Raw genomic sequence first — 24,862 nt, forward strand, 5'->3', positions numbered from 1 at the left:
GGGTGTTCAGTGGGTATAATACCGTGGACAAATTTGGTAAGAACTTATGGTAGTAGTTTACCAGCCCGAGGAACGACCTCAGTTGTGACACATTTTCCGGTGCTGGAGCCTTGACTACTGCCTCAATCTTTTCAGGGGACTTATGTAACTCCTCTTCATCGATGACATGGCCACAATACGAGATCTGCTTCTGGAAAAACTCGCACTTGTGGCGATTAGCTCGTAGCCTATATTCCTTTAATCTGGTGAGCACCTTCTCCAAGTTGGCAAGGTGATCACTGTCATTTTCGCCCGTGACCAGGATGTCGTCCAAATAACACTGGGTCCCTGGAATCCCTTGCAGGACTTGATCCATCGCCCTTTGCCAAATAGCCGGAGCCGATGCTACCCCGAACACCAGCCAGTTGTATTGATAAAGACTTTTATGAGTGTTAGTCGTAAGGTATTGTTTCGAGGCTTCTTCTACCTCCATTTGCAAGTACGCCTGGGCTAGATCAATTTTGGTGAAGCGTTTACCTCCAGATAGCGAGGCGAAAATATCCTCAAGTCGTGGAAGCGGATATTGTACCGTGTGAAGGATTGGGTTCACTGTCACCTTAAAATCCCCACAGATGCGGACCTTCTTTGGTTCCCCAGGCGTATTACTCAACGACCTCTTCATTACAGGAATGATGGGTGTAGCCCACTCGCTCCAGTCTACTTTGGACAGTAGTCCTGAACATTCCAACCCTTCCAGCTCTGCTTCGACAGCTGGTCTGATCGCATAAGGCACTGGTCTGGCCTTAAGAAACTTTGGGCTTGCATTTTCCTCTATTTTAATCGTTGCTGTTATGCCTTTTAGTGTTCCGAGTCCCTCCTGGAACATTTCTTCTGCGTCAGTTAGCATTTTTGACAGTCGTCCAGGTGTGATGTCGTCATCCTTTTTGGCCTCAACTTTCAGTGCCTGTATGGAATGCCAATCTAATTGTATCTTCTGGATCCATTCACGTCCTAGCAGTGGTGGTCCTCCATCTGGCAATACATATATATCCATTTTAGGTATTTCCTGGTCTTTATATATCACTTTCACCCTTATTTTTCCTTTGGGGTAGACTTTTTGCCCCGTGTACGTCTTCAAGACAATCTCTGTAGCTTTCAAGGGTATATGTGAAAATAGCCGCTTGTAGTCCCTTTGGCTTATGACCGTTAGGGCTGATCCTGTGTCCAATTCCATTTTCACTTGGACTCCATCTATCTTGAGTGTAACCCAGATAGTCTGGTGATCCTCCATTTTGGTTACCTTATGTAGTTTCAGACAACCCAGCTCCTTGCTTCCGGAGTCTGTGTCACTTTTCTGTTCATCTGAACTACTGTCCATCACCTGGTGTACCTTTTTGTACTTCTCCTGTGGAGATTTCTTACTGTTGGTTTTCTTCCCAGACCTGCAGATTCTTGCTATGTGTCCTGCTTTTCCACACTGTCTGCACACTTGGTCCTTGAACCAACAATCCTTCTGGTCATGTGTTGTTCTGCCGCAGCGATAGAACTTCCCTGTTCCATAGGACATTTCATTGGTGCCATATTCTTGTGGTCTCCGTTGTATCTCTGCAGCGCCTCTTGCGGCTGCTTCGTGTGATACTGCCATACTGAAAGCCTTGTCCAGCGTAAGATCCTTTTCTGATAGAAGCCGTTTCTGGGTTCCTTCACTTTGCAGCCCACACACAAACTTGTCCCTTAACGTATCTGCTAGTCCCGCTCCAAACTGGCAGTGTTTCGATAGCTTGCGCAGTTCCGTTAGGTACTCAGCATTGCTTTCGCCTTTGTGTTGGTTCCTTTTATGGAACTTAAATCGTTCTGCTATCAGCAGCGGTGTGGGGTTTAAGTGGTCCTGTAGGATTTCTACTATGCTTTCGAAAATCTTGTTCACAGGCTTCTCTGGGCTTATTAGGATTCGCAGTAACCCATAAGTTTTTGCACCCATGGAATTTAACAAAACCAGTGCTTTCCTAGCATCTGGCACTTCATTCGTCCTGCAGTACACCTCAATACGTTCCACATATGTCACCCAATCTTCGACTTCATTGTCGAACGTAGAGATACTGCCACTCTTCGGCACCCCTGGGTGTGATTTAACTGTCAAAAATGGCGTCTCCCGCGCTTCCTTATTCTCTGCTGGCACAAAATGGCGTCTCCCGCGCTTTCCTTCCTTCCCGCGCTCGCCCTTCTTCTCCGCTGTGGCTTCTAAAAATGGCGTCTCCCGCGCTCGTCCTTCTTCTCTGCGGCTCAATGGTGTCTCCCGCGCTCTCCCTTCTTCTCCCCGCGGACACTGTTCAGCCCTTGTGCTCTGCGCGTTCTTTTTTTTTTGTGCGCCTTTCCCGTTTCCGCCGCTCGGTCCTAAACCCGGCTGTTGCTTTACCCTCTCTCTCTCCGTTTTGTTTTTCCTCGACGCCACTTGGTTTTCAACCCCTGGCTGCGCCCTGTGCGCTTCCCCCTCTGTCTTACCCCGTCGACACTGCTCGGCTTTCTCTCCGCCGTCAGTCGGCTCCAGCCGCCGCTGTCCGGGAAGGGTCTGCGCTGTACCTGTCGTCAGTCTATTGCTGATCGTCATGGCTGGGGAACCAAGCCCGGCTCTCCACAGCCTCCCCTGCAATGTTCACTCTCTCTGCCGGATGACTGGGCGGTTGCTCGTGGTCGACACCCGTGTTTCTGGCCTCGACTTTCTTCCACCGCCCTCCCGGAGCGAATCCTCGAAGGGAAATGCAGAGGTGCAGGTAGATTCGAATCGACACTCGTCGCCACTGTTAGTTCCGTGATTCTGAGAGTATGATGTTTTCCAATAACCACACGGATGCTGTAACTTAACAATCAACAGGTATTTACTGGAGTAGGGTAGTCTCAAGACTGGGGTACAGAGGCATGCTCAAGGCTTATATACAGGTGTGGTCACTGCCGGTACTACGGTATACAGGAGCTGTAAAAGTAGTTCTCTCTTAAAGGTACATACACTACACCCCGTGCCTGCTCCCTCCCCGGCATTTTTCCCCAGAGCCCATTCCCGCCCCGACATTTTTCCCCAGAGCCCGTTCCCGCCCCGGCATTTTTTCCAAAGAGCCCGTTCCCGCCCCGACATTTTTCCCCAGAGCCCGTTCCCGCCCCGGCATTTTTTCCAAAGAGCCCGCTCCTTTCCCTGCTTTTAAACATTTTTTTTAATGAACTCGCTCCTGTAACAAACCAGAAGCGCGCATGCGCAGAACGCTTCTTCGCAGCTTCCAGTTCATTGGCAGCAGTTGCGTCCTTACAGGAAGGATGTGATTAAAGAGGGTACAGGGGAGATTTACCAGGATGTTGCCAGGACTGGAGAATTTTAGCTATGAGGAAAGATTGGATAGGCTGGAGTTGTTTTCTTTGGAACAGAGGAGGCTGAGGGGAGAAACATAGAAGATAGGAGCAGGAGTAGGCCATTCGGCCCCTCGAGCCTGTTCCGCCATTTAATGAGATCATGGCTGATCATTCAAATTCAGTACCCGGTCCCTGCTTTCTCCCCATACCCCTTGATCCCTTTAGCCTTAAAAATATATCCAACTCCTTCTTGAATATATTTAATGAATTGGCCTCAACTGCCTTCTGTGGTAGATGTGGTAAACCACTTTTATCGTTCACTATCGTTACACTATGGTTATCACTGTTTATATCATTGCACTATGGTTATCACTGTTTACACTGTTGTATCACTACACAAGGTCACCTCTTGTCACGCTGTTATACCTGGGCTGACCACAGCTGACTCCGCCCATGACTCCGCCTGCTTGCCCAGGTATAAAGGTGGTCGACTGGCTGGTATTCCTCCTTGTTGGACCCAATCACCCACGAGGGTGGGCTCTGTTATTTAGCCAATAAAAACCTATAGTTACTATCTTAACTCGTCGCTTTTCATTGGATGAATTGATAGGTATATCAATTTTATTGGCTAAATTTTGAAATGAGTGGATCGGAGCAGCCAAACGACCAGCCAAACGGCCAGCTACAACAGCCACAGCAGCCGGCCTGGCTGCGAGCCCTCCGACCGCCGTACCTGGATCTAAACCCACAGGCAGCGAACTCAGCCCTCGACTTCAAACACTGGCTGAGCTGTTTTGAATCCTACCTGGGAGAATCCGGCGTGCCTCCGGGATCCAAGCTAAGAGTTCTGACCGCCCAAGTGAGCCCTAAAGTATTTGCAATCATCCAGGACCTTACTACATACGAGGACGCCCTCAACCTGCTGAAAGAGCAGTACCGGAGCCTGGTAAACTCTATGTATGCCAGACATCTCCTAAGATCCCGCTCGCAACAGCCAGGAGAGTCTGTAGATGAATTTTTACGGGCGCTACAAACACTCGGCAGGGACTGTGACTTTAAAGCTGTAACGGCTGCAGAAAATACTGAAGGGAATATCCGCGATGCCTTCGTGAAAGGCCTTCGGTCCGACTACTCACGGCAAAGACTGCTCGAATCAAAGGACCTCGACCTGAATACAACTGCAGCCCTCGCTCGCTCTCTGGAAGTGGCCCATCGGGACCTCGAGGCGTATTCCAGGTACTGTGCTGCGCGACCCTGGGACTCCGGCCCGACCCCGGCTGCAATACCCCTCGCACCACTGCCTCTGGGACCTACATCAGCGTCGGCGTCCCAGAACCGATCGGGACCGCCACCCCCGGTACCGGCTGCAACATCGGAGCCCCGCGATCGGGCCGCCGGCTGCTTCTTCTGTGGCCAGGCGAAACACCCGAGGACGCGCTGCCCTGCAAGAAACGCGACTTGCTCCGATTGCCACAAGAAAGGCCACTTCGCTAAGGCCTGCAGGGGGAGAGCCACAGACGCCAGCAGTGCCTCATGTGAGTTGTGGGGGCGGCCATCTTTCATCAAGGCCACAGATGCCAGTATCCCCTCGTGTGAGTCGTGGGGGTGGCCATCTTTGATCAAGGCCACCGACACCAGCAGTGCCTCATGTGAGTTGTGGGGGCGGCCATCTTCTCCGCCATTTTATTCAACCTCGTGGGCGCCGCCATTTTGTCCACCACACTCGACCGCCACCTTGTCTCCAGACCCGACCACCGCCTCACCCGCAGACTACAGCAGCTCGCTCAGCCATACACTAGCCTCCGTCACACTGGACCAAGCTCGCCCGCATCACCTGTCCAAGTCCATGATGGACATCAGAGTAAACAGCCACGCCACGACCTGCCTGTTCGACAGCGGAAGCACGGAGAGTTTCATCCATCCAGACACGGTGAGCCACTACTCCCTCACTGTCCGGCCAACGCGCAACCGGATCTCGATGGCGTCGAGGTCCCATTCTACAGACATCAGCGGCTACTGTGTTGTGACCCTGTCAGTTAGGGGCACGGAGTATAAAAATTTTAAACTCCTCGTCCTGCCCCAGCTCTGCGCTGCCGTCCTACTAGGGCTGGACTTCCAATCCCACCTTCAAAGTGTCACTTTGGCATACGGTGGACCCCTCCCCCCACTCACAGTCGACAACCAGCAGCCTTTAAACCGCCCACCGCATACCACCTGCGGCCTATCCACCCTCAAGGTCCCGCCCCCCTCCCTGTTCGCTAACCTCACCCGCGACTGTAAACCCGTCGCCACCAAGAGCAGGCGGTACAGCGCCGGGGACAGAGCTTTTATTAGCTCTGAGGTGCAGCGTCTCCTGAAGGAGGGCATCATCGAGAGGAGCAACAGCCCCTGGCGTGCCCAGGTCGTAGTCGTTAAGACCGGCAATAAAAACCGCCTGGTCATCGACTACAGCCAAACCATAAACCGGTACACCCAGCTGGACGCATACCCACTTCCCCGCATATCTGATATGGTCAATCAGATTGCACAGTACCGGGTATTCTCCACCATCGACCTTAAGTCGGCCTATCACCAACTCCCTATCCGCCCTGAGGACCGCCAGTATACCGCCTTCGAGGCGAATGGCCGCCTCTACCACTTCCTTAGGGTTCCCTTCGGCGTCACCAATGGGGTTTCGGTCTTCCAAAGGGAGATGGACCGGATGGTTGACCAGAACGGGCTGCAGGCCACGTTCCCTTATCTAGATAACGTCACTGTAGTGTATGTACCCGTCTACCTTTAAGAGAACTATTGTATGTAACCGTTCACCTTTAAGAGAACTATTTTAGGTGTGGCACTACTTTGTTTGGCTTCTGTATACTGTAATACCGACGGTGACCACACCAGTACATAAGTGTTGTGTCAGGATTTATTGGGCAGATTCGCCCTGACCTTCGAATAGTAAAGTCCTGTTTTAAGTTACTCTGGTAGTCTGTGTATTAATTAACTAAACAACCCACAGGCTTTACAGTGGCGACGAGTCCGATCGTACCCTGCGGCAACAATACTTCCGAAGCAGTTAACGAGCGTCGAGAAGAGGCAACCGCCCTCGTCGTTCTGCTGGGAGAAAACCCGAGGCTGCAGAACTAGAAAGGAGGAAGAATTTAGAGACAAAGACTTCCATCAGCAACAGGCACTGACTGTCCCTTCTGCCACGGTGAGGAGTGAGCCGATCAGCACGAGAAGCAAGGCGGCCACGGTGACTGTGAGTAAGGGAAAGTAAAAAGAATAACCAGAGGATAAGGGCGGTGCACTCGACCACGGTCGAGGGGGAAAGGAGCCGGACAGAAGTCGGGTCCAGAGGCGCTGAGACTGGGGCAGCGTGGAGCAAGGAAGCCGCGGTACAGACAGGCTGGGGGACGCAACAGCGTCGTGAGACAGCTGGACCGCGACCGGCGAAAAAGGCCGGGCAGCGACCGAAGCCACGAAGCGCTGCGACCGGGAACGTAGGCGCGGGAAGAGATAAACTCAACCGCAGCCGGGGAGGGAAGCACCGGACTGCGAGAGGGCTGGGAGGCGCGATTGGGAGCCGAGCGAGCGGGAGAGGCAGAGCCGACCAAGGGAGACTGCGCGAGAGCCAGTCCAGCGGCTGAAACTGTTCTCCGTCAACGGGGTGTACCCAGCGCCGGTAGAGCCGAGCGAGCGGGAGAGAGACAGAGCCCGAGCAAGGGAGACTGAGCGAGAGCCAGTCCAGCGGCTGAAACTGTTCTCCGTCAACGGGGTGTACCCAGCGCCGGTAGAGCCGAGCGAGCGGGAGAGAGACAGAGCCCGAGCAAGGGGAACTGAGCGAGAGCCAGCCCAGCGGCTGAAACTGTTCGCCATCAACGGGGTGTACCCAGCGCCGGTTGCCCTGCCGAGAAAAGGGAAAGCACTGAAGCCGACGCGCGGTCTGTGAACCTGAAAGCCAGCGGCCGTCGCCCGTGGGGAAAGTGTACCCCTCCCGCCAGGGAAGAAACGCGGGAAGCCGCCATTAGGCGGGGAAGAAGACAGAAGCGGGAAACCACCATTGAAGTGGGCGGGGAGAGGAGATAAGCGCGGGAAACCGCCATTTTCGCGGGAACCGCCATCATGAAAAAATTTTTTTTAAAGAAATAATTCGTGGTGTTTATCAGGAAGAGAGGAAGATGCCTAAGCATGGTAACATCAACGATTTTAATTCCGAGGTAGAAGACTGGGCCACGTATGTGGAACGCATTGAGATCTATTGTGAGGCCAATAAAATAGAAGAAGATGACAAAGCTATAACCTTGCTAAACTCGATGGGCGCGAAGACATACGGGCTCTTGAAGCATCTACTATCACCAGCTAAACCGGCGGATCAGACTATCGATGATATTGTGGCTGTTCTGAAGGATCACTTGAACCCCACACCGTTGATGTTGGTGGAACGATTCAAATTCTATGCGAGAATGCAACGGAAAGACGAAAGCAACGCAGAATACTTGGTCGAACTGCGTAGACTAGCGAAATACTGCCAGTTTGGAGGGAACCTGACAGAGGCATTGCGAGACAAGTTCGTGTGCGGATTGGCAAAGGAAGGAACGCAAAAGCGACTACTCGAAGAGAACGACCTTACACTTGACAGGGCTGTCCTTATTGCAGCATCGCACGAAGCCGCAGCGAAGGGAACTGCGGAAATGCAGCTAAAGACAGCGGCACTCAGTGTGGATCAAATTACCTCGACAACAACAAAATGTTATCGTTGTGGGAAGACAACACACGACCAGAACCAATGCTGGTTTAAGAACCAGGAATGTAGGAAATGTGGCAAACTGGGTCACATAGCTAAGGTATGCCGGTCAGGGAAGAAGACCAACAACCAAAGGACCAACAACCAAAGGAAGCCATCACAGGAAAAGTACAACAAGGTACACAAGGTGGCTGAGAAGAGTTCAGACGAACAGAATTCGGACTCAGACCCAAACGGCCAGGAGCTGGGTAGTCTGAGAATTCACAATGTGAGTAAGGAAGCTGACTTACAAACTATCTGGGTCATGCTAAAAATAGCTGGAGTCCAAGTGAAAATGGAGTTGGACACTGGATCAGCTCTATCAGTCATAAATCGAAGGGATTACCACCAGCTATTCTCACATATACCCTTAAGAGATACCAAGTTCGTATTGCAGACATACACGGGGCATAAAGTATACCCCATGGGAAAGATAAGAGTCAAGGTGAGAGATAGGGGTAAAGAACACCCAAGAATGAACTTATACGTACTACCTGAGGGAGGACCACCACTTCTAGGATGGGAGTGGATCAAGAAAATAGACATGGAATGGCACTATCTAAAAGCCATAACGAGTGAGGACTCGGTGCAGACAATCAGCTCAGATTCTGAATCGGATGACGATAAGACCAACCCAAATGTGAAAGACAAGGCTAAAATGGACTTGCCGACTAAGGTTGGAAAAACGAAGGCATGCAGAAAGGCTTATGCTCCAGAGAAGAACAAAGTTTCAGAACAGATCTCCACCGAACAACGACAACATAGTTTGACAGAGAATTCTGAGTCTGTTCAGTTTAAGGACATATCCATGACGGAAGAACACCGAGCTCGGACTCAACTTTATTTCAAATTACGACAACAATTAGAACAATTGAGTTACCGTCTCGTACAAGAGATGAAAACAATGAAAAAGTTCTATGACACCGAATGGGAGAATCTGGAAAGACAACAGAAGCAGCTAGCTCAAGCAGGGAGCGACCATAGAGCCATCGTGACCAATCACCGATCACATCTCCCTTATGATGTTCAGGAGTTAGAATATTTGCAGAAAGAAGCAAATAAAGAGGAATCTTCAGGAAGACAGGATTTTATTCCAGTTCTTCTCTACGACTCCTTACAAGCAGAGTTTGAGAAGTTGAAGGAACAGTATGAACAGGCCCAGGCTACAATTCTGGAGGGGGTTAACTCGGCAACCTCCGGAAAGCTAGTTTCAGTGGAAGCTTATGAGCAGCTAAAGGTTGAACATGAGCAAGAAGTCCAAAGGCTGCAGGAAATTCTTGATGAGCTCAAGGCCAAGACAGACTCATCGGTAGAAGTTCCATCCATCGATGAGAAATTAGAGGTGAAAGACATGGCAGAACATGAAAGTCAAGATGTCCAAGAACTCATAAAAATATTGAAGGAAACCCAAGACAAATATGAGGCGGCAATGACCGAGGTTCAACAACTTGAAGAACAGATTCAACTGGGAATTCTTTCAGTGAAAGAAAAGGCAACTGTAAGAAACACAGAGACTGTAAGAATGGCCCCTGAACATGAGCTAGAGAGCATCAAGGTGCAACTTCTCTGAGCGCTTAAAGCCAAAGTACAAGAGGAAAAAAAGGTGAAAGCATTGGAGGAAAAGGTGGATGAAATGGAGAAGACTCTGATCCACAGGGTCCCCGTGGAAGAGTTAACGGTCAGCCAACTCCTTCATATGCTGAGAGACAAGACTCTGCAATGGGAACCATTTGAACATGAGCTTCAATCTTCAAAGGGAAGGGGTTCGGAGATCTCAAAAGTTTGGGGAATAGTTGAGGTTGCAACACAGATTTTACGGGGCTGCCGAAAGTATGCTGAATCACGTCAATGTGAACTACAGAATGTTGAAACAGCTGCTCCAGTAGAAGGATTGAATAGCCCGATCAATCAATCCCCAATGGAAGGGGAAGTATTGGAATCACAAATGAGGTCATTAGTGAAGGATTGGCAGGAAACCCAGGAAGAGCGGGATGAATATGAACGCATGAAGAAGTCTCTTCAGGAAAGATGTCTAGGGAGGTCATTAGTGAAGGATTGGCAGGAAACCCAGGAAGAGCGGGATGAATATGAACGCATGAAGAAGTCTCTTCAGGAAAGATGTCTAGGGAGGGAACAACAGTCGGGTAACGTCCAGTTGGGTAAGGAAGAAGTAGCAGGCCCTCTCGCTAGACTAGCTCAGGACGACACCGAATATTACCATGACCTGTTGAGTGACACGGAATATTACGATGACTTGGTCTGCCCAGCTTGTGATGAAAACTCCCAAAGTGCAGAAATCAGGATGAAGCACTTAAAGTCTAAGGAACATAGGGAGATGGTGGCGCTACAGCTGGCAGCGGATAAGGGAGCCCCGAGAGTCTCCAAGAAGCAGAAAAGAAAAAGACGAAGCAGAAGACGATAACCATCTAAATCATTATCACTTCTATCAGATCATGCACGTGGGCTCTACAAAGGGGGCCAAATCAGTTGGAAAGTAGGAAAAATTACCAAGGCAGTCCAGCTGTTTGTAAAAGTCAGCACTGCTGGTTCAGCAGGACGGAAGTTCAAGCTGTTAAGCCAAGGGAAAGACTATTGGATGAGTCACGCTAGAAATGTGAACCGGCTACACCACAGAGATGTTGTTCGGACCGAGTCAAGACCAGAGACTGAATCTGTGAACTGTTCCCGCAGAGACTGAATCTGTGAACTGTTTCCCGCAGAGACTATATCTGTGAATTGTTTTACATGAAGTTGATTATATGTTATGTTTAATGGGGAATAAGTATGTTGTAAGCTAAAAAGGGAGGATTGTAGTGTATGTACCCGTCTACCTTTAAGAGAACTATTGTATGTAACCGTTCACCTTTAAGAGAACTATTTTAGGTGTGGCACTACTTTGTTTGGCTTCTGTATACTGTAATACCGACGGTGACCACACCAGTATATAAGTGTTGTGTCAGGATTTATTGGGCAGATTCGCCCTGACCTTCGAATAGTAAAGTCCTGTTTTAAGTTACTCTGGTAGTCTGTGTATTAATTAACTAAACAACCCACAGACTTTACAGTCACCATTTGCGGCCGCGACCGGCAGGACCACGATGTTAATCTGGAGAAATTCCTCCGTACGGCCGAACAGCTGAACCTCACTTACAATAAGGAGAAATGTGTGTTTAACACCTCGCGTCTCGCCATCCTCGGCTGCGTAGTAGAGAACGGGGTCATCGGCCCCGACCCTGAAAGAATGCGCCCCCTCATGGAGCTACCCCTCCCCCACTGTCCAAAGGCGCTGAAGAGAACCCTGAGGCTCTTCGCCTACTATGCCCAATGGGTGCTGAATTATGCGGACAAAGCCAGACCCCTCATGAAGTCCACCTCCTTCCCCCTGACGGCAGAAGCATGCGCAGCCTTCTCCCCCATAAAGGGAGACATTGCTAAGGCCACAATGCACGCAGTGGATGAGTCTATCCCTTTCCAAGTGGAGAGCGATGCATCCGACTTCGCCCTAGCAGCAACCCTTAACCAGGCGGGGAGACCTGTGGCCTTCTTCTCAAGGACCCTCCAGGGCCCTGAGATCCGACACTCTTCGGTCGAGAAGGAGGCCCAGGCGATCGTGGAGGCAGTACGACGCTGGAGGCATTACCTGGCAGGCAAACGATTTACCCTCCTCACCGACCAGCGTTCAGTCGCTTTTATGTTTAATAACAAGCTGAGGGGCAAAATCAAGAACGACAAGATCTTGAGGTGGAGAATCGAGCTCTCCACCTATGATTATGATATCTTGTACCGACCTGGTAAACTGAACGAACCCCCAGATGCTTTATCACGAAGTACATGCGCCAACATGCAAATTGATAGACTGCAGACCCTCCACAACGACCTCTGCCACCCCGGGGTCACCAGACTTTACCACTTCATTAAGGCCTGCAACCTGCCCTACTCCATCGAGGAGGTCAGGACCATGACCAGGAACTGCCAAACCTGTGCCGAATGCAAACCGCATTTCTTTAGGCCGGACAGAGCAAGCCTGATCAAGGCCACCCGCCCCTTCGAGCGCTTGAGCATCGATTTTAAGGGGCCCCTCCCGTCCTCTGACCGTAATGTGTACTTCCTCAACATCATTGATGAGTACTCCCGTTTCCCCTTTGCCTTCCCCTGCCCAGACATGACCAGTACCACGGTCATCAAATGCCTGAACGACCTCTTCGCCTTGTTCGGGTTCCCGAACTATATACATAGTGACCGGGGCTCATCCTTCATGAGCGAGGAACTTCGCCAGTTCCTACTAGCGAGAGGCATTGCTGCAAGCAGGACCACCAGCTACAACCCCAGAGGGAACGGCCAGGTGGAAAGAGAGAACGCGACTGTCTGGAAGGCCGTTCTCTTAGCCTTAAAGTCTAAGGGCCTGCCAACCTCTCGCTGGCAGGAAGTCCTCCCGGCAGCGATGCATTCCATCCGGTCACTGCTTTGCACGGCCATTAACACCACCCCCCAGGAAGTCGACTGCGGGAACCTCGCTACCAACATGGCTGACTTCTCCGGGGCCCCTCTTGTCACGCTGTTATACCTGGGCTGACCACAGCTGACTCCGCCCATGACTCCGCCTGCTTGCCCAGGTATAAAGGTGGTCGACTGGCTGGTATTCCTCCTTGTTGGACCCGATCACCCACGAGGGTGGACTCTGTTATTTAGCCAATGAAGACCTATAGTTACTATCTTAACTCGTCGCTTTTCATTGGATGAATTGATAGGTATATCAGTAGAGAATTCCACAGGTTCACCACTCTCTGGGTGAAGAAATTCCTCCTCATCTCAGTCCTAAATGGCTTAACCCTTATCCTTAGACTGTGACCCCTGGTTCTGGACTCCCCTGCCATCGGGAACATCCTTTCTGCATCTAGTCAGTCTAGTCCTGTTAGAATTTTATAAGTTTCAATGAGATCCCCTCTCATTCTTCTAAATGCTAGCAAATACAAGCCCAATCGACCCAATCTCTCTTCATGTCATTCCTGCCATCCCACGTATCAGTCTGGTGAATCTTCGCTGCACTCCCTCCATGGCAAGAACATCCTTCCTCAGATAAGGCGAACAAAACATAGAAACATAGAACATAGAAGCAGGAGTAGGCCATTCGGCCCTTCGAGCCTGCTCCGCCATTCAACGAGATCATGGCTGATCATCCAAACCCTAGCATTCGGTCCCTACACCGACAGCCATCCCACCCAAGCTCTATCCCCGTAACCCTGTAACCCCACGTATTTAATCCCCCCTAACACTGAGGGTCAATTTTTATCATGGCCAATCAACCTAACCCGCACAATACTCAAGGTGTGGTCTCACCAAGGCCCTGTACAACTGCAGCAAGACCTCCTTGATCCTGTACTCGAATCCTCTTGCTATGAAGGCCAACATGCCATTTGCTGCCTTAACCGCCTACTGCACCTACATGCATACCTTCAGCGACTGGTGCACAAGGACACCCAGGTCTCGTTGCACTTCCCCTTTTCCCAATCTAGACTGTGACCCCTGGTTCTGGACTCCCCGGCTATCGGGAACATCCTTCCTGCATCCAGTCTGTCCAGTCCTGTTAGAATTTTATAAGTTTCAATGAGATCCCCTCTCATTCTTCTAAACTCCAGCGAGTATAAGCCCAATCAACCCAATCTCTCCTCATACGTCATTCCTGCCATCCCACGTATCAGTCTGGTGAATCTTCGCTGCACTGCTTCCATAGTAAGAACATCCTTCCTCAGATAAGGCAACCAAAACTGCACACAATACTCAAGGTGTGGTCTCACCAAGGCCCTGTACAACTGCAGCAAGACATCCTTGTTCTTGTACTCGAACCCTCCCGCTACGAAGGCCAACGTACCATTTGCCTTCTTAACCGCCTGCTGCACCTGCATGCTTACCTTCAGTGACTGGTGCACAAGGACACCCAGGTCTCATTGCACTTCCCCTTCTCCCAATCTATTGCCGTTCAGATAATAATCTGCCTTCCTGTTTTTGCCACCAAAGTGGATAACCTTGCATTTATCCACATTATACTGCATCTGCCCTGCTTCTGCCCAATCACCCAACCTGTCCAAATCATACTGGAGTTTCTCGGCATCCTCCTCACAGCACACACGCCCACCCAGCTTTGTGTCGTCTGCAAACTTGGAGATATTACATCTAGTTCCCTCATCTAGATCATTTATCTATATTGTGAATAGCTGCGGTCCTAGGACCGATCCCTGCGGTACCCCACTAGTCACTGCCTGCCACTCGGAAAAAGAGCCATTTATTCCAACTCTTTGCTTCCTGTCTGCCAACCAGTTCTTTATCCAAGTCAGTACCTTGCCCTCAATCCCATGTGCCTTAACTTTACACGCTAATCTCCTATGCGGGACCTTATCAAAAGCCTTCTGAAAGTCCAAATACACCACATCCACTGGTTCTCCCTTATCTATTCTACCAGTTACATCCTCAAAAAATTCCAGTAGATTAGTCAAGCACGATTTACCTTTTGTAAATCCATGTTGACTTTGTCCGATCCTGTCACTGTTTTCCAAGTGCTCTGCTATTACATCTTTTCTAATGGATTCTAGCATTTTCCCCACTACCGATGTCAGGCTTACCGGTCTATAATTCCCCGTTTTCTCTCTACCACCTTTTTTGAATAGTGGAGTAATATTAGCTACCCTCCAATCTATGGGAACTGTTCCAGAGTCTATCGAATTTTGGAAGATGACCAGCAATGCATCTACTATTTCTAGGGCCACTTCCTTAAGTACCCTAGGATGTAAATTATCAGGCCCTGGGGATTTATCGGCCTTCAATCCCGTCAATTTCCCTAACACCATTTCCCTACAAATACTGATTTCTTTCAGTTCCTCCCTCATTAGACCCTATGTTCCCGACATCTCTGGGAGGTTATTTGTGTCCTCCTTTGTGAAGACAGAACCAAAGTATGTATTTAATTGGTCAGCCATTTCTTTGTTCCCCATTAGAAATTCCCCTGATTCTGACTGCAAGGGACCTACGCTTGACTTCACCAATCTTTTTCTCTTCACATATCTATAAAAGCTTTTACAGTCAGTTTTTATGTTCCTTGCAAGCTTACTCTCATACTCTATTTTCCCCCTCTTAATTAATCCCTTTGTCCTCCTTTGCTGAATCCTAAACTGCTCCCAATCCTCAGGTTTACTGCTTTTTCTGGCCAATTTATATGTCTTCTCCTTGGATCTTATGCTATCCCTAATTTCCCTTGTTAGTCACGGTTGAGTCATCTTTTTTGATTTATTTTTATGCCAACAGGGATGAACAAATTCTGTAGTTCATCCATGCGACCTTTGAATGTTTGCCATTGCCTATCCACCGTCAACCCTTTGAGTAACATTCCCCAATCAATCCTACCCAACTCGTGCCTCATATCATCGTAGTTTCCTTTATTTAAATTCATATTAAAAAAAGATACAGTGGTGGAGCGGGAGAAGCCACAATGAAATTCACCGGCATATTTTATCTGTTTCTAGCACTCAGCCCTCCTTTTCTGGACCGATTGACTATTTTATGTGCAGATAGCACCCTCTGGTGGTGGTAATGTGTTAGCAGTGTGTTTGTATGAAACAGAGGTCATTTGACCTTTGTTCCTTTCTTCCTGTGAGAGGTCATTTGACCTTCGTTCCTTTCTTCCTGTGAGAGGTCATTTGACCTTCGTACCTTCCTTCCTGAGTAACCCAGGAAGTAGAATCCCAGGAAGTAGAATTCCAGGAAGAACCTGGCAGTAATGGAGGATTCCATAAGGGTTTCACAATCCAATGTAATCTGATTTCATATGTTAGGCCAAGCGCAATATCTTTTCACAAATTTGTTCAAGTAAAGGCTTCAAACATCAAAGGGATTCACGAAGAATTATTTTGAATAAGTGTTTAACTTGCTGGATAACTAGATAGGAGCACGTCTAGCGCGGCCAGTACAGTAAAAAGATATCAGTGAAAAGATAGCAATACGGCTAGCTGTGAAGAACAGAGCAGGAGGAACCCAGTGTAAGCCTTAACCTCATAGAGCACATCTACCTCACATCAACATGTCAGAAGATAATAACGAAAATGCTTTGCAGCGAGGAGAAGACCTTAAACAGGCAGACGAAACTGTAGAAGGTGACAGTCAGTCTATAAGCTCCGGTTACGTCAGATCGCAAGCTGGTTCACGGTCATCAGGTGGTTCTAGAATAAGCATGACTATCGCCAGAGCATGAGCTAAGCTAGTGGCAGCTCAAGCCAGAGCTGCGCATGCAAACAGTGAAATAGAAATAAAAGACAGGCCCGTCTCCAAGCTGAATCACAAGCCGAACAGGCCCGACTCCAAGCCGAACAGGCCCGTCTCCAAGCTGAATCACAAGCCGAACAGGCCCGACTCCAAGCCGAATGGGCCCGACTCCAAACTGAATTCCAAGCCGAACAGGCCCGTCACCAAGTTGAACGCCAGGCTGAACAGGCCCGTCTCCAAGCCACATTAGACGCTCTGCAGCAACAAAAAGAGATAGATGCTGCATTAGCCGAGACACAAGTATTCAAGGCAATTTTGGAGGGAGCTGATCCCGAGACAGCTTACAAACCTTTAATACTCGTTTCATGGCAGAGTCCACAACAGCGCACCATAGATTACGTGAGCGACCATGCCGACATACAGTTTACAGGAGAAAGGGATGAAGGCCCGCACATCTCTACAGACGCAAGCACTTCGTATAACATGCCACAAGTTGCCAATCAAGGTCAAAGCAGACGGCGTGCCTCAAGCCGCAGAGTCTCCCCCAGCAGAACGGAAGACACGGTGCAAAGGAATAGGACGCCGAATAGAGAAAGTCAGAGGCAAATCCCCTCTCGGTTCCTTGAGACCCCCAACAGAGCCCCCAGCCAAGGCAACCCTGGCCCAGGTCCCAGCACCTACGACCTTGCCAAATACCTTGCACGCACCCAGCTGGTGATTTTGGGGTTAATCAAGTTTGATGACAGGCCGGAGAATTATCGGGCTTGGAAGTCCTGCTTCCACGATGCCATATCGGGCTTAGACCTGTCGGCAGGAGAAGAGCTCGGCCTCCTTATCAAATGGCTCGGCCCAAAGTCCACCAGACAGGCCTGCAGGATAAAAGCGGCCAATGTGGAACAGCTGCCAGAGGGGTTGAAGAAGGCTTGGGCGAGGCTGGAAGAAAGCTACGGCTCGCCCAAAGCCATTGAAAGGGCTCTCTTTGACAGATTGGAGAACTTTCCGAGGTTGACGAGTAAGGAACCCCAGAAGCTCTGCGACCTTGGAGATCTGCTGTACTTAGACACTTCCAGAGGGGTAAGTCCCATCATTGAGAAGCTTCCATTTAACCTGCAGGAGAAGTGGATAATGTTTGGATCAAAGTTCAAGCTAAAGCACAACGTGGCGTTCCCACCATTCTCTGCGTTCGTTAAATTCATCCGTAAAGAAGCCAAAGCCAGGAACGACCCCAGCTTCAACTTCTTCTCCTCCCACCCAGCACTTGCCAGAAGACACAAGTTTGACAGACATGGAAAGACACCAATATCTGTCCACAAAATGCAAGTGTCCTCAACTGAGAACATAAAGATTCAGAAGAAACATGAGGATATGAGCAAACAATGCCCTATCCAAAACAAGCCCCATCCTTTAAAGAAGTGCAGAGGCTTCAGGGAGATGTCCCTGGAAGATTAGAAACAATACCTTAAAGAGAACCCTATATGTTTCAAGTGCTGCTCTTCCACGAGCCATCTCGCCAAGAACTGCAAGGTAGATGTAAAATGCACAGACTGTGAAAGTGATCAGCACATTTCCGCACTACACCCAGGCCCAGCTCCTTGGGAGTTGGAGTCGCCTCCTCCCGCTTCAGAGCACGGCGGGGAGAGAGAGGGAGCTGCTGGTCCGGAGATTACATCCAGGTGCATCGAGGTGTGTGGAGAAGGAGTGAGCGCAAGAGCATGCTCCAAGATATGCCTCGTTAATGTGTACCCTGTAGGACGTCGCACACTAGAGAAGAAGCCAGAGATGAAAGCACACTTCCTAGAATTTGTCAAGAAAATGCTTGTCAATGATCATGCAGAGATAGCTCTTCCACTCCAGGAAGGCCAAGAATGTTAGACTCCGAAGGAAGGGAGGTACCATCACCCCAAAAAGCCGGAACAGATCCGCGTGGTGTTTGACTCCAGTGCACCATATCAGGGAGTCTCTCTCAACGACGTACTCCTCACAGGGCCCGATCTTAACAACAGCCTCTTGGGAGTGCTCATGAGATTCAGGAAAGAGCCCGTCGCCATCACTGCCGATATCCAGCACGTTTCATTGCTTCGTGGTGAGAGAAGACCACAGAGACTTCCTCCGCTTCCTGTGGTATCGCAACAACGACCCCAGCAGAGACATTGTGGACAACAGAATGCGTGTCCATGTCTTTGGGAATAGCCTGCTGTTGCCATATACGGACTAAGGAGGGCTGCCAAGGAAGAAGACGACGACTTTGGCAGTGATGTGAGAGGGTTCATCGAATGAGAGTTCTATGTCGATGACGCACTGAAGTCATTCCCGACTGAAGCAGAGGCCATCAGTACCCTCGGACGAGCCCAGGAACTACTTGCACTATCCAACCTCAGGCTGCATAAGATAGCCTCTAACAGACCAGCAGTGATGGAGGCATTCCCCCCTGAAGATCGTGCTAAGGACGTCAAAGACCTAGACCTCTTCACTGATGACCTCCCCCTACAGCGTAGCCTAGGGGTGTTGTGGAACATAGCAACAGACACGTTCACGTTCCAAGTCTTAGACGTCAAGAAACCCTTCACACGTAGAGGAGTGCTCTCTACAGTCAACAGCCTATACGACCCTCTCGGCTTCTTAGCTCCTGTCACCATACAAGGCAGGCTGCTCCTCAGGGAACTCTCCACACGCGCTGAAGAGTGGGATTCACCTCTCCCTGAAGAGATGGAAGCAGAGTGGGACAGATGGAGAGACTCACTCCAAGACTTACAGGAGATCCGAATACCTCGCTGCTATTCGTCTTTCTCTCCCTTAAATGCCCAATTCAAAGAGCTTTGTGTCTTTGCAGACGCATCCGCTAAGGCCATTGCAAGCGTGGCTTATCTGAAGGTCACCACTCAAGAAGGACAAAGCAAAATTGGCTTCGTCTTTGATAGAGGCAAGTTGGCGCCCCAGCCAGACCTCACCATACCCAGATTGGAACTGTGCGTAGCAGAACGCAACCTACCCCCTCACAGCAGTCTAATGAAGCTGCATCCTATCATCGACACCGACAGACCGTCTCCAAGGTGGTTCTTCTTTTGTCGCCAGAGGACTCCAGTGACAAGTAGAGTTCGGACTATGTGGAGTCGTTAACGACCCCAGACGGGGAGTGTTCTGGACCGATGGACTATTTTATGTGCAGATAGCACCCTCTGGTGGTGGTTATGTGTTAGCAGTGTGTTTGTATGAAACAGAGGTCATTTGACCTTTGTTCCTTTCTTCCTGTGTGAGGTCATTTGACCTTTGTTCCTTTCTTCCTGTGAGAGGTCATTTGACCTTTGTTCCTTTCTTCCTGTGTGAGGTCATTTGACCTTTGTTCCTTTCTTCCTGCGTAACCCAGGAAGTAGAATCCCAGGAAGTAGAATTCCAGGAAGAACCTGGCAGTAATGGAGGATTCCATAAGGGTTTCATAATCCAATGTAATCTGATTTCATATGTTAGGCCAAGCGCAATATCTTTTCACAAATTTGTTCAAGTAAAGGCTTCAAACAGCAAACGGCTTCATGAAGAATTATTTTGAATAAGTGTTTAACTTGCTGGATAACTAGATAGGAGCACATCTAGCGCGGCCAGTACACCTCCATTCTGTCCTTCATTATCTTAACATTACAAACACATCATTTCCACTAGAAATACAAAGTAAAGTTGTGATACCACATTGTCATTTCTAAACAGTCAGCATTTGTTAGTAGAGACAAAGCATACATACAGAGAACTTCAGATCCAGCTTTTAAAGTACTTTATTCTAATGACAGCTTTGAGGTTTACCTTTGCGGTTCTTTCCACCAAACGCTCCTGAGCAAACGTTGGGATTCCTCCATTGCTTCGATTTGCATATTGATTCACAAATGGTGAATAGCTCTTCAGGACCATCCGACTCATCTGTAATTTGTCAATTGGCTTGTTTATTTTACAATAAATCCTCATTTAGTTGTTCAAATTTATTTCATTTGGCAATGGAGTGTCTGGCAACTGCTTTTATTGGATCCCAAGAACTTGCTTAAAGATATTGGCCCTGAAAATCTGTGGCAGCCACATCTTGGAGTAAATGCCGGAGTGTGCCTGCCTGGGACCTCCAGCACTGACCTCAACAAAGTTTGTGGGGTCAGGAGGAGGTCTCTCTTTTTATATTTGAATGGCAGGTGACCATGCCAGCAGAGATGAATCTATGGTGCCTGCCCAGAGGAAGTCGTGTACTGCAGCAATGCTTGCCAGGTCCAGGGGGAACATAGGAATATAGGATCAGGAATAGGCTATTCAGCCCTCAAGCCCGTTCCACCATTCAATGGGATCATGACTCCATATACCTGCCTTTGGCCCATATCCCTTAATACCTTTGGTTAACAAAAAGCTACCAATCTCAGATTTAAAATTAACAATTGATCTAGCAACATTGCTGTTTGTGGAAGAGAGTTCCAAACTTCTATCACCCCTTGTGTGTAGAAGTGTTTCCTAATTTCACTCCTGAAAGGTCTGGCTCTAATTTTTAGACTATGCCCCCTCGTCCTAGAATTCCCAACCAGAGGAAATAGTTTATCTCTATCTACACAATCTGTTCCCCTTAATATCTTGAAAACTTCAATCAGATCACCCCTTAACCTTCTAAATTCAACCCTAATTTGTGTAATCTCTCCTCATAACTTAACCCTTGAAGTCCAGGTATCATTCTGGTAAACCTACGTTGCACTCCCTCCAAGGCCAATATATCCTTCCTAAGGTGAGGTGCTCAGAACTGCTCGCATTACTCCATGTGTGGTCTAACCAGGGCTTTGTACAGCTGCAGCATAACTTCTACCCCCTTGTACTCCAGTCGTCTAGATATAAAGGCCAGCATTCCATTAGCCTTTTTGATTATTTTCTGTACCTGTTCATGACATTTTAGGGGTCCTACTCCCACACCCAGAAAGCACTCTCAACTGACACAGCAGAGGAGAAGTTGTTTAATACACATTTTTAAAATTAAGAATTTCTGAGAAAATCACATTCAGGGTATCTAACAATTGAACTGCTTCCCAGCAGAGCTACCACTGCCTTGCACCTCACCAGTTTTTCTAATTACAGTTGAATCTCCTGCAACTTTAGGTGACAAACTCTGCAAAATACGACAACATTTACCTGCTTAGTTCTGCCTTTGCCCATCTGATGGACCGAGAGGGCAGGGAGAGCAGACCTGATTTTTGAGGGTCTTTGTATTTTTTTCTTCCTCGTCTTGGCATAAAACGTTACCTCTGATTCAGACTCACTATCACTGTCTTCACTTGTCCTGAAAAGGTAGATACATTTTCATTCAGATGTTAATTCATTTTCATCTGAAATTTCTGTTGTGAAGGAATGAATAACCCCATATTTTTTCTTCTACTTTAGGTCAGTAAATAGTGACACCTGGTGACAAAGCACCAGTGGTGCAATAGGAGTTATTTTAAGTCAGGTTCATTTATGAAATTTTGTTCACCTCAAACAATATCAAAGTCTGGCTCAGGCTCCATAGTTTCAGGCAGATTTAATTCTGTGTTTCTCATTTCAATAGCACTGGCTTGAGGGGATACCAGTGACATAATGGTGATTAAATATCATATACACAACATAGAAAAAATAACTTTGTGATAAAGCTGAAGGAACAAACTAATGATCATGGGACTAAAAATCCGTGGATGTCACCAAAGGAGAAGGTTCCTTCACTTATGGTGGGTCTCGGCACCTCTGGGGCTCATCTTGGGCAGCTGCCAGCCCCCAATGGCCGCAAACTAAGGCATAGGTGGGTGGGTCCAGAAGGGAAATGGCTTTCTAACTCCCAGGAAGTAGACAGAACTTCCCACTTGTTCCTTTATAGTGGAAGGGGGGGGGGGGGCAAATGTCATCACAAAATTACCTCAATCTTTGGAGGTCCAGACCACGATCCAGACCTGGAATGATCTGCCCAGTGAATGAAATGCAGGAAATCCGAGCAGGTATACCTTGACCTAATGTGCAGCCCTTCTTGTGTCAGAGTTACACTGGGAGTGTACTGGAAGGACTGCATTATATACACATACTAGCTGGAGTGCCCGGCGGTGCCGAGGCTTTTTCGAGGGCATGTTGTTGGAAGAGAGAGAGAGAGCGACTGGTGGGGGGGGGGGGGGGGGAAAGAGAGAGAGCGACTGGTGGGGGGGGGAAGAGAGAGAGCGGCTGGGGGGGAAGAGAGAGAGCGACTGGGGGGAAGAGAGAGAGCGACTAGGGGGAAGAGAGAGCGCGACTGGGGGGGGAAGAGAGAGAGCGACTGGGGGGGGAAGAGAGAGAGCGACTGGGGGGGAGAGAGAGCGACGGGGGAAGAGAGAGCGACTGGGGGGGGAAGAGAGAGAGCGACTGGGGGGGAAGAGAGAGCGACTGGGGGGAGGAGAGAGCGACTGGGGGAAGAGAGAGCGACTGGGGGAAGAGAGAGCGACTGGGGGGAAGAGAGAGCGACTGGGGGGAAGAGAGAGCGACTGGGGGGAAGAGAGAGCGACTGGGGGAAGAGAGAGAGAGCGACTGGGGGGAAGAGAGAGAGCGACTGGGGGGAAGAGAGAGAGCGACTGGGGGAAGAGAGAGAGCGACTGGGGGGAAGAGAGAGAGCGACTGGGGGGAAGAGAGAGAGCGACTGGGGGGAAGAGAGAGAGCGACTGGGGGGAAGAGAGAGAGCGACTGGGGGGAAGAGAGAGCGACTGGGGGAAGGAGAGAGAGAGCGACTGGGGGAGAGAGAGAGAGAGAGCGACTGGGGGAAGAGAGAGAGCGACTGGGGGGGAAGAGAGAGCGACTGGGGGAAGAGAGAGCGACTGGGGGAAGAGAGAGAGAGCGACTGGGGGAGAGAGAGAGAGAGAGCGACTGGGGGGAAGAGAGAGCGACTGGGGAAGAGAGAGAGAGCGACTGGGGGAGAGAGAGAGAGAGAGCGACTGGGGGGAAGAGAGAGAGCGACTGGGGGGAAGAGAGAGAGCGACAGGGGGGGAGGTAGAGGGGGGAGAGAGGGGGGGAGGTAGAGGGGGGGGAGGGGGGGGGAGGGGTGGGAGAGGGGGAGGGGAGAGGGGGAGTGGAGGGGAGGGGAGGGGTGGAGGAGGGTAGGGGAGAGGGGGAGGGGGGGGGAGGGGGGAGGGGAGGGGGGGAGAAGGGGGAGGGGGAGGAGAAGAGGGGGGGAGGGGTGAGTGAGGAGGGGGGAGGAGAGGAGGGGGGGGAGGGGGAGGAGAGAGGTGGGGGAGGGGGGAGGAGGGAGGAGGGGAATGAGGGGGGGGAGGGGAGGAGGGGGGAGGAGGAGGGGAGGGGAGGTGGGGAGGAGGGGAGGGGGAGGTGGGAGGGTGAGTGGGAGGGAGGGAGGGGGAGGGGGGAGGTGGTGGGGGAGGGGTGGGGGGTGGTGGGAGGGGAGGGGGGAGAGGAGGGGGTGGTGGGGGAGGGAGGGGGTGAGGGAGAGGGGGGAGGGTGGGAGAGGAGGGGGGAGGTGGGGGGAGGGTGGGGTGGTGGGGAGGGGGGAGGGAGGGTGGAGGGGTGGGGGAGAGGGGAGGGGGGAGGGTGAGGGGAGGGGGTGGGGTGGGGGGTGAGGGTGGGTGTGGGTGGGGGGGGTGGTGAGGGTGGGGGGAGGGGGTGGGGGGGTGTGGGTGGGGGGGTGGGTGGGGGGTTGGGTGGGTGGGTGGAGGGGGAGGGGTGGAGTGGTGGGGGTGGGGTGGGGGGTGGGGGGTGGGGTGGGGGGTGTGGGGTGGGGGTTGGGGGGTGGGTTGGTGGTGGGTGGGGTGGGGTTGGTGGGGGTGGGGGTTGGAGGGGTGGTGGGTTGGTGGGGGTGGTGGGTGGGGTGGTTGGGTGGGTGGGTGGGGGGGTGGGGTGGGTGTTGGGGTGGGGGTGGGGGGGTTGGGGTGGGGTGTGGGGTGGGGTTTGGTGGGTGGGGGTGGGGGGGTGGGTGGGTGGTGGGTGGGGGGGGGGTTGGGGGTTGGGTGGGGTGGTGGGGGGTGGGGGGGTTGGGTTGGGGTGGTGGGGGTGGGTGGGGTAGGTTGGGGGTGTGGGGGTGGGTGGGTTGGTTGGGGTGGGGGTGGGGGGGTGGTGGGTGGGGGGTGGGTGGGGGTGGTGGGGGTGGTGGGTGGGGGTGTGGGGGTGTGGGTGGGTGGGGGTGGTGTGGGTTTGGGGGGGTTGTGGGTGGGGTGGGTTGGTGGGGGGTGGGTTTGTTGTGTGGGGTTGTGGGTTGGGTGTGTGGGGTTGGTGTGGGTGGGTGTGGGGTTGGGTGTGTGTGTGTGGGGGTGTTGGTGGGTTGGGGAGGGTGTGGGGGGTGTTGGTGGGGGTGAGGGTGGGGGGGTTGTGGGGGGTGGTGGGGTTTGTGTAGTTATAGGAAGGGAGAGTTAAGAGGAAGAGGAATAGAATATATAGTGGAGAAAGGAAATAGGAAAAGAGAAAAAGGGATTAGTTTATGAGTTAGTAGTGATTAATGTGTTAGAAGGGAGTGGTGGTAGAGTAAGAAAGAAAGAAGAGAATAGAAAAAAAAAGGGATAAAGAGAAGAGAAAAAATAAGAAGAA

At 50.7% G+C, this 24,862-nt stretch overlaps 1 protein-coding gene across 1 annotated transcript in view; it reads right to left on the reverse strand.

Annotated features, from left to right (window-relative positions):
* The window catches only part of LOC147112781 (uncharacterized), a 445,258-nt gene that overhangs the window by 10,660 nt on the left and 409,736 nt on the right, over positions 1-24,862 (reverse strand). Inside the window, 2 exon segments of the mRNA XM_085997401.1 lie at positions 20,129-20,242; positions 21,476-21,623. Of these exon segments, the coding sequence (XP_085853527.1) occupies positions 20,129-20,242; positions 21,476-21,623 (262 nt within the window).

The sequence above is a fragment of the Somniosus microcephalus genome, chromosome 9, assembly GCF_052327205.1.
Source record: "Somniosus microcephalus isolate GS21.2 chromosome 9, FLI_Smic_1.0, whole genome shotgun sequence".
Lineage (NCBI taxonomy): Eukaryota > Metazoa > Chordata > Chondrichthyes > Squaliformes > Somniosidae > Somniosus > Somniosus microcephalus.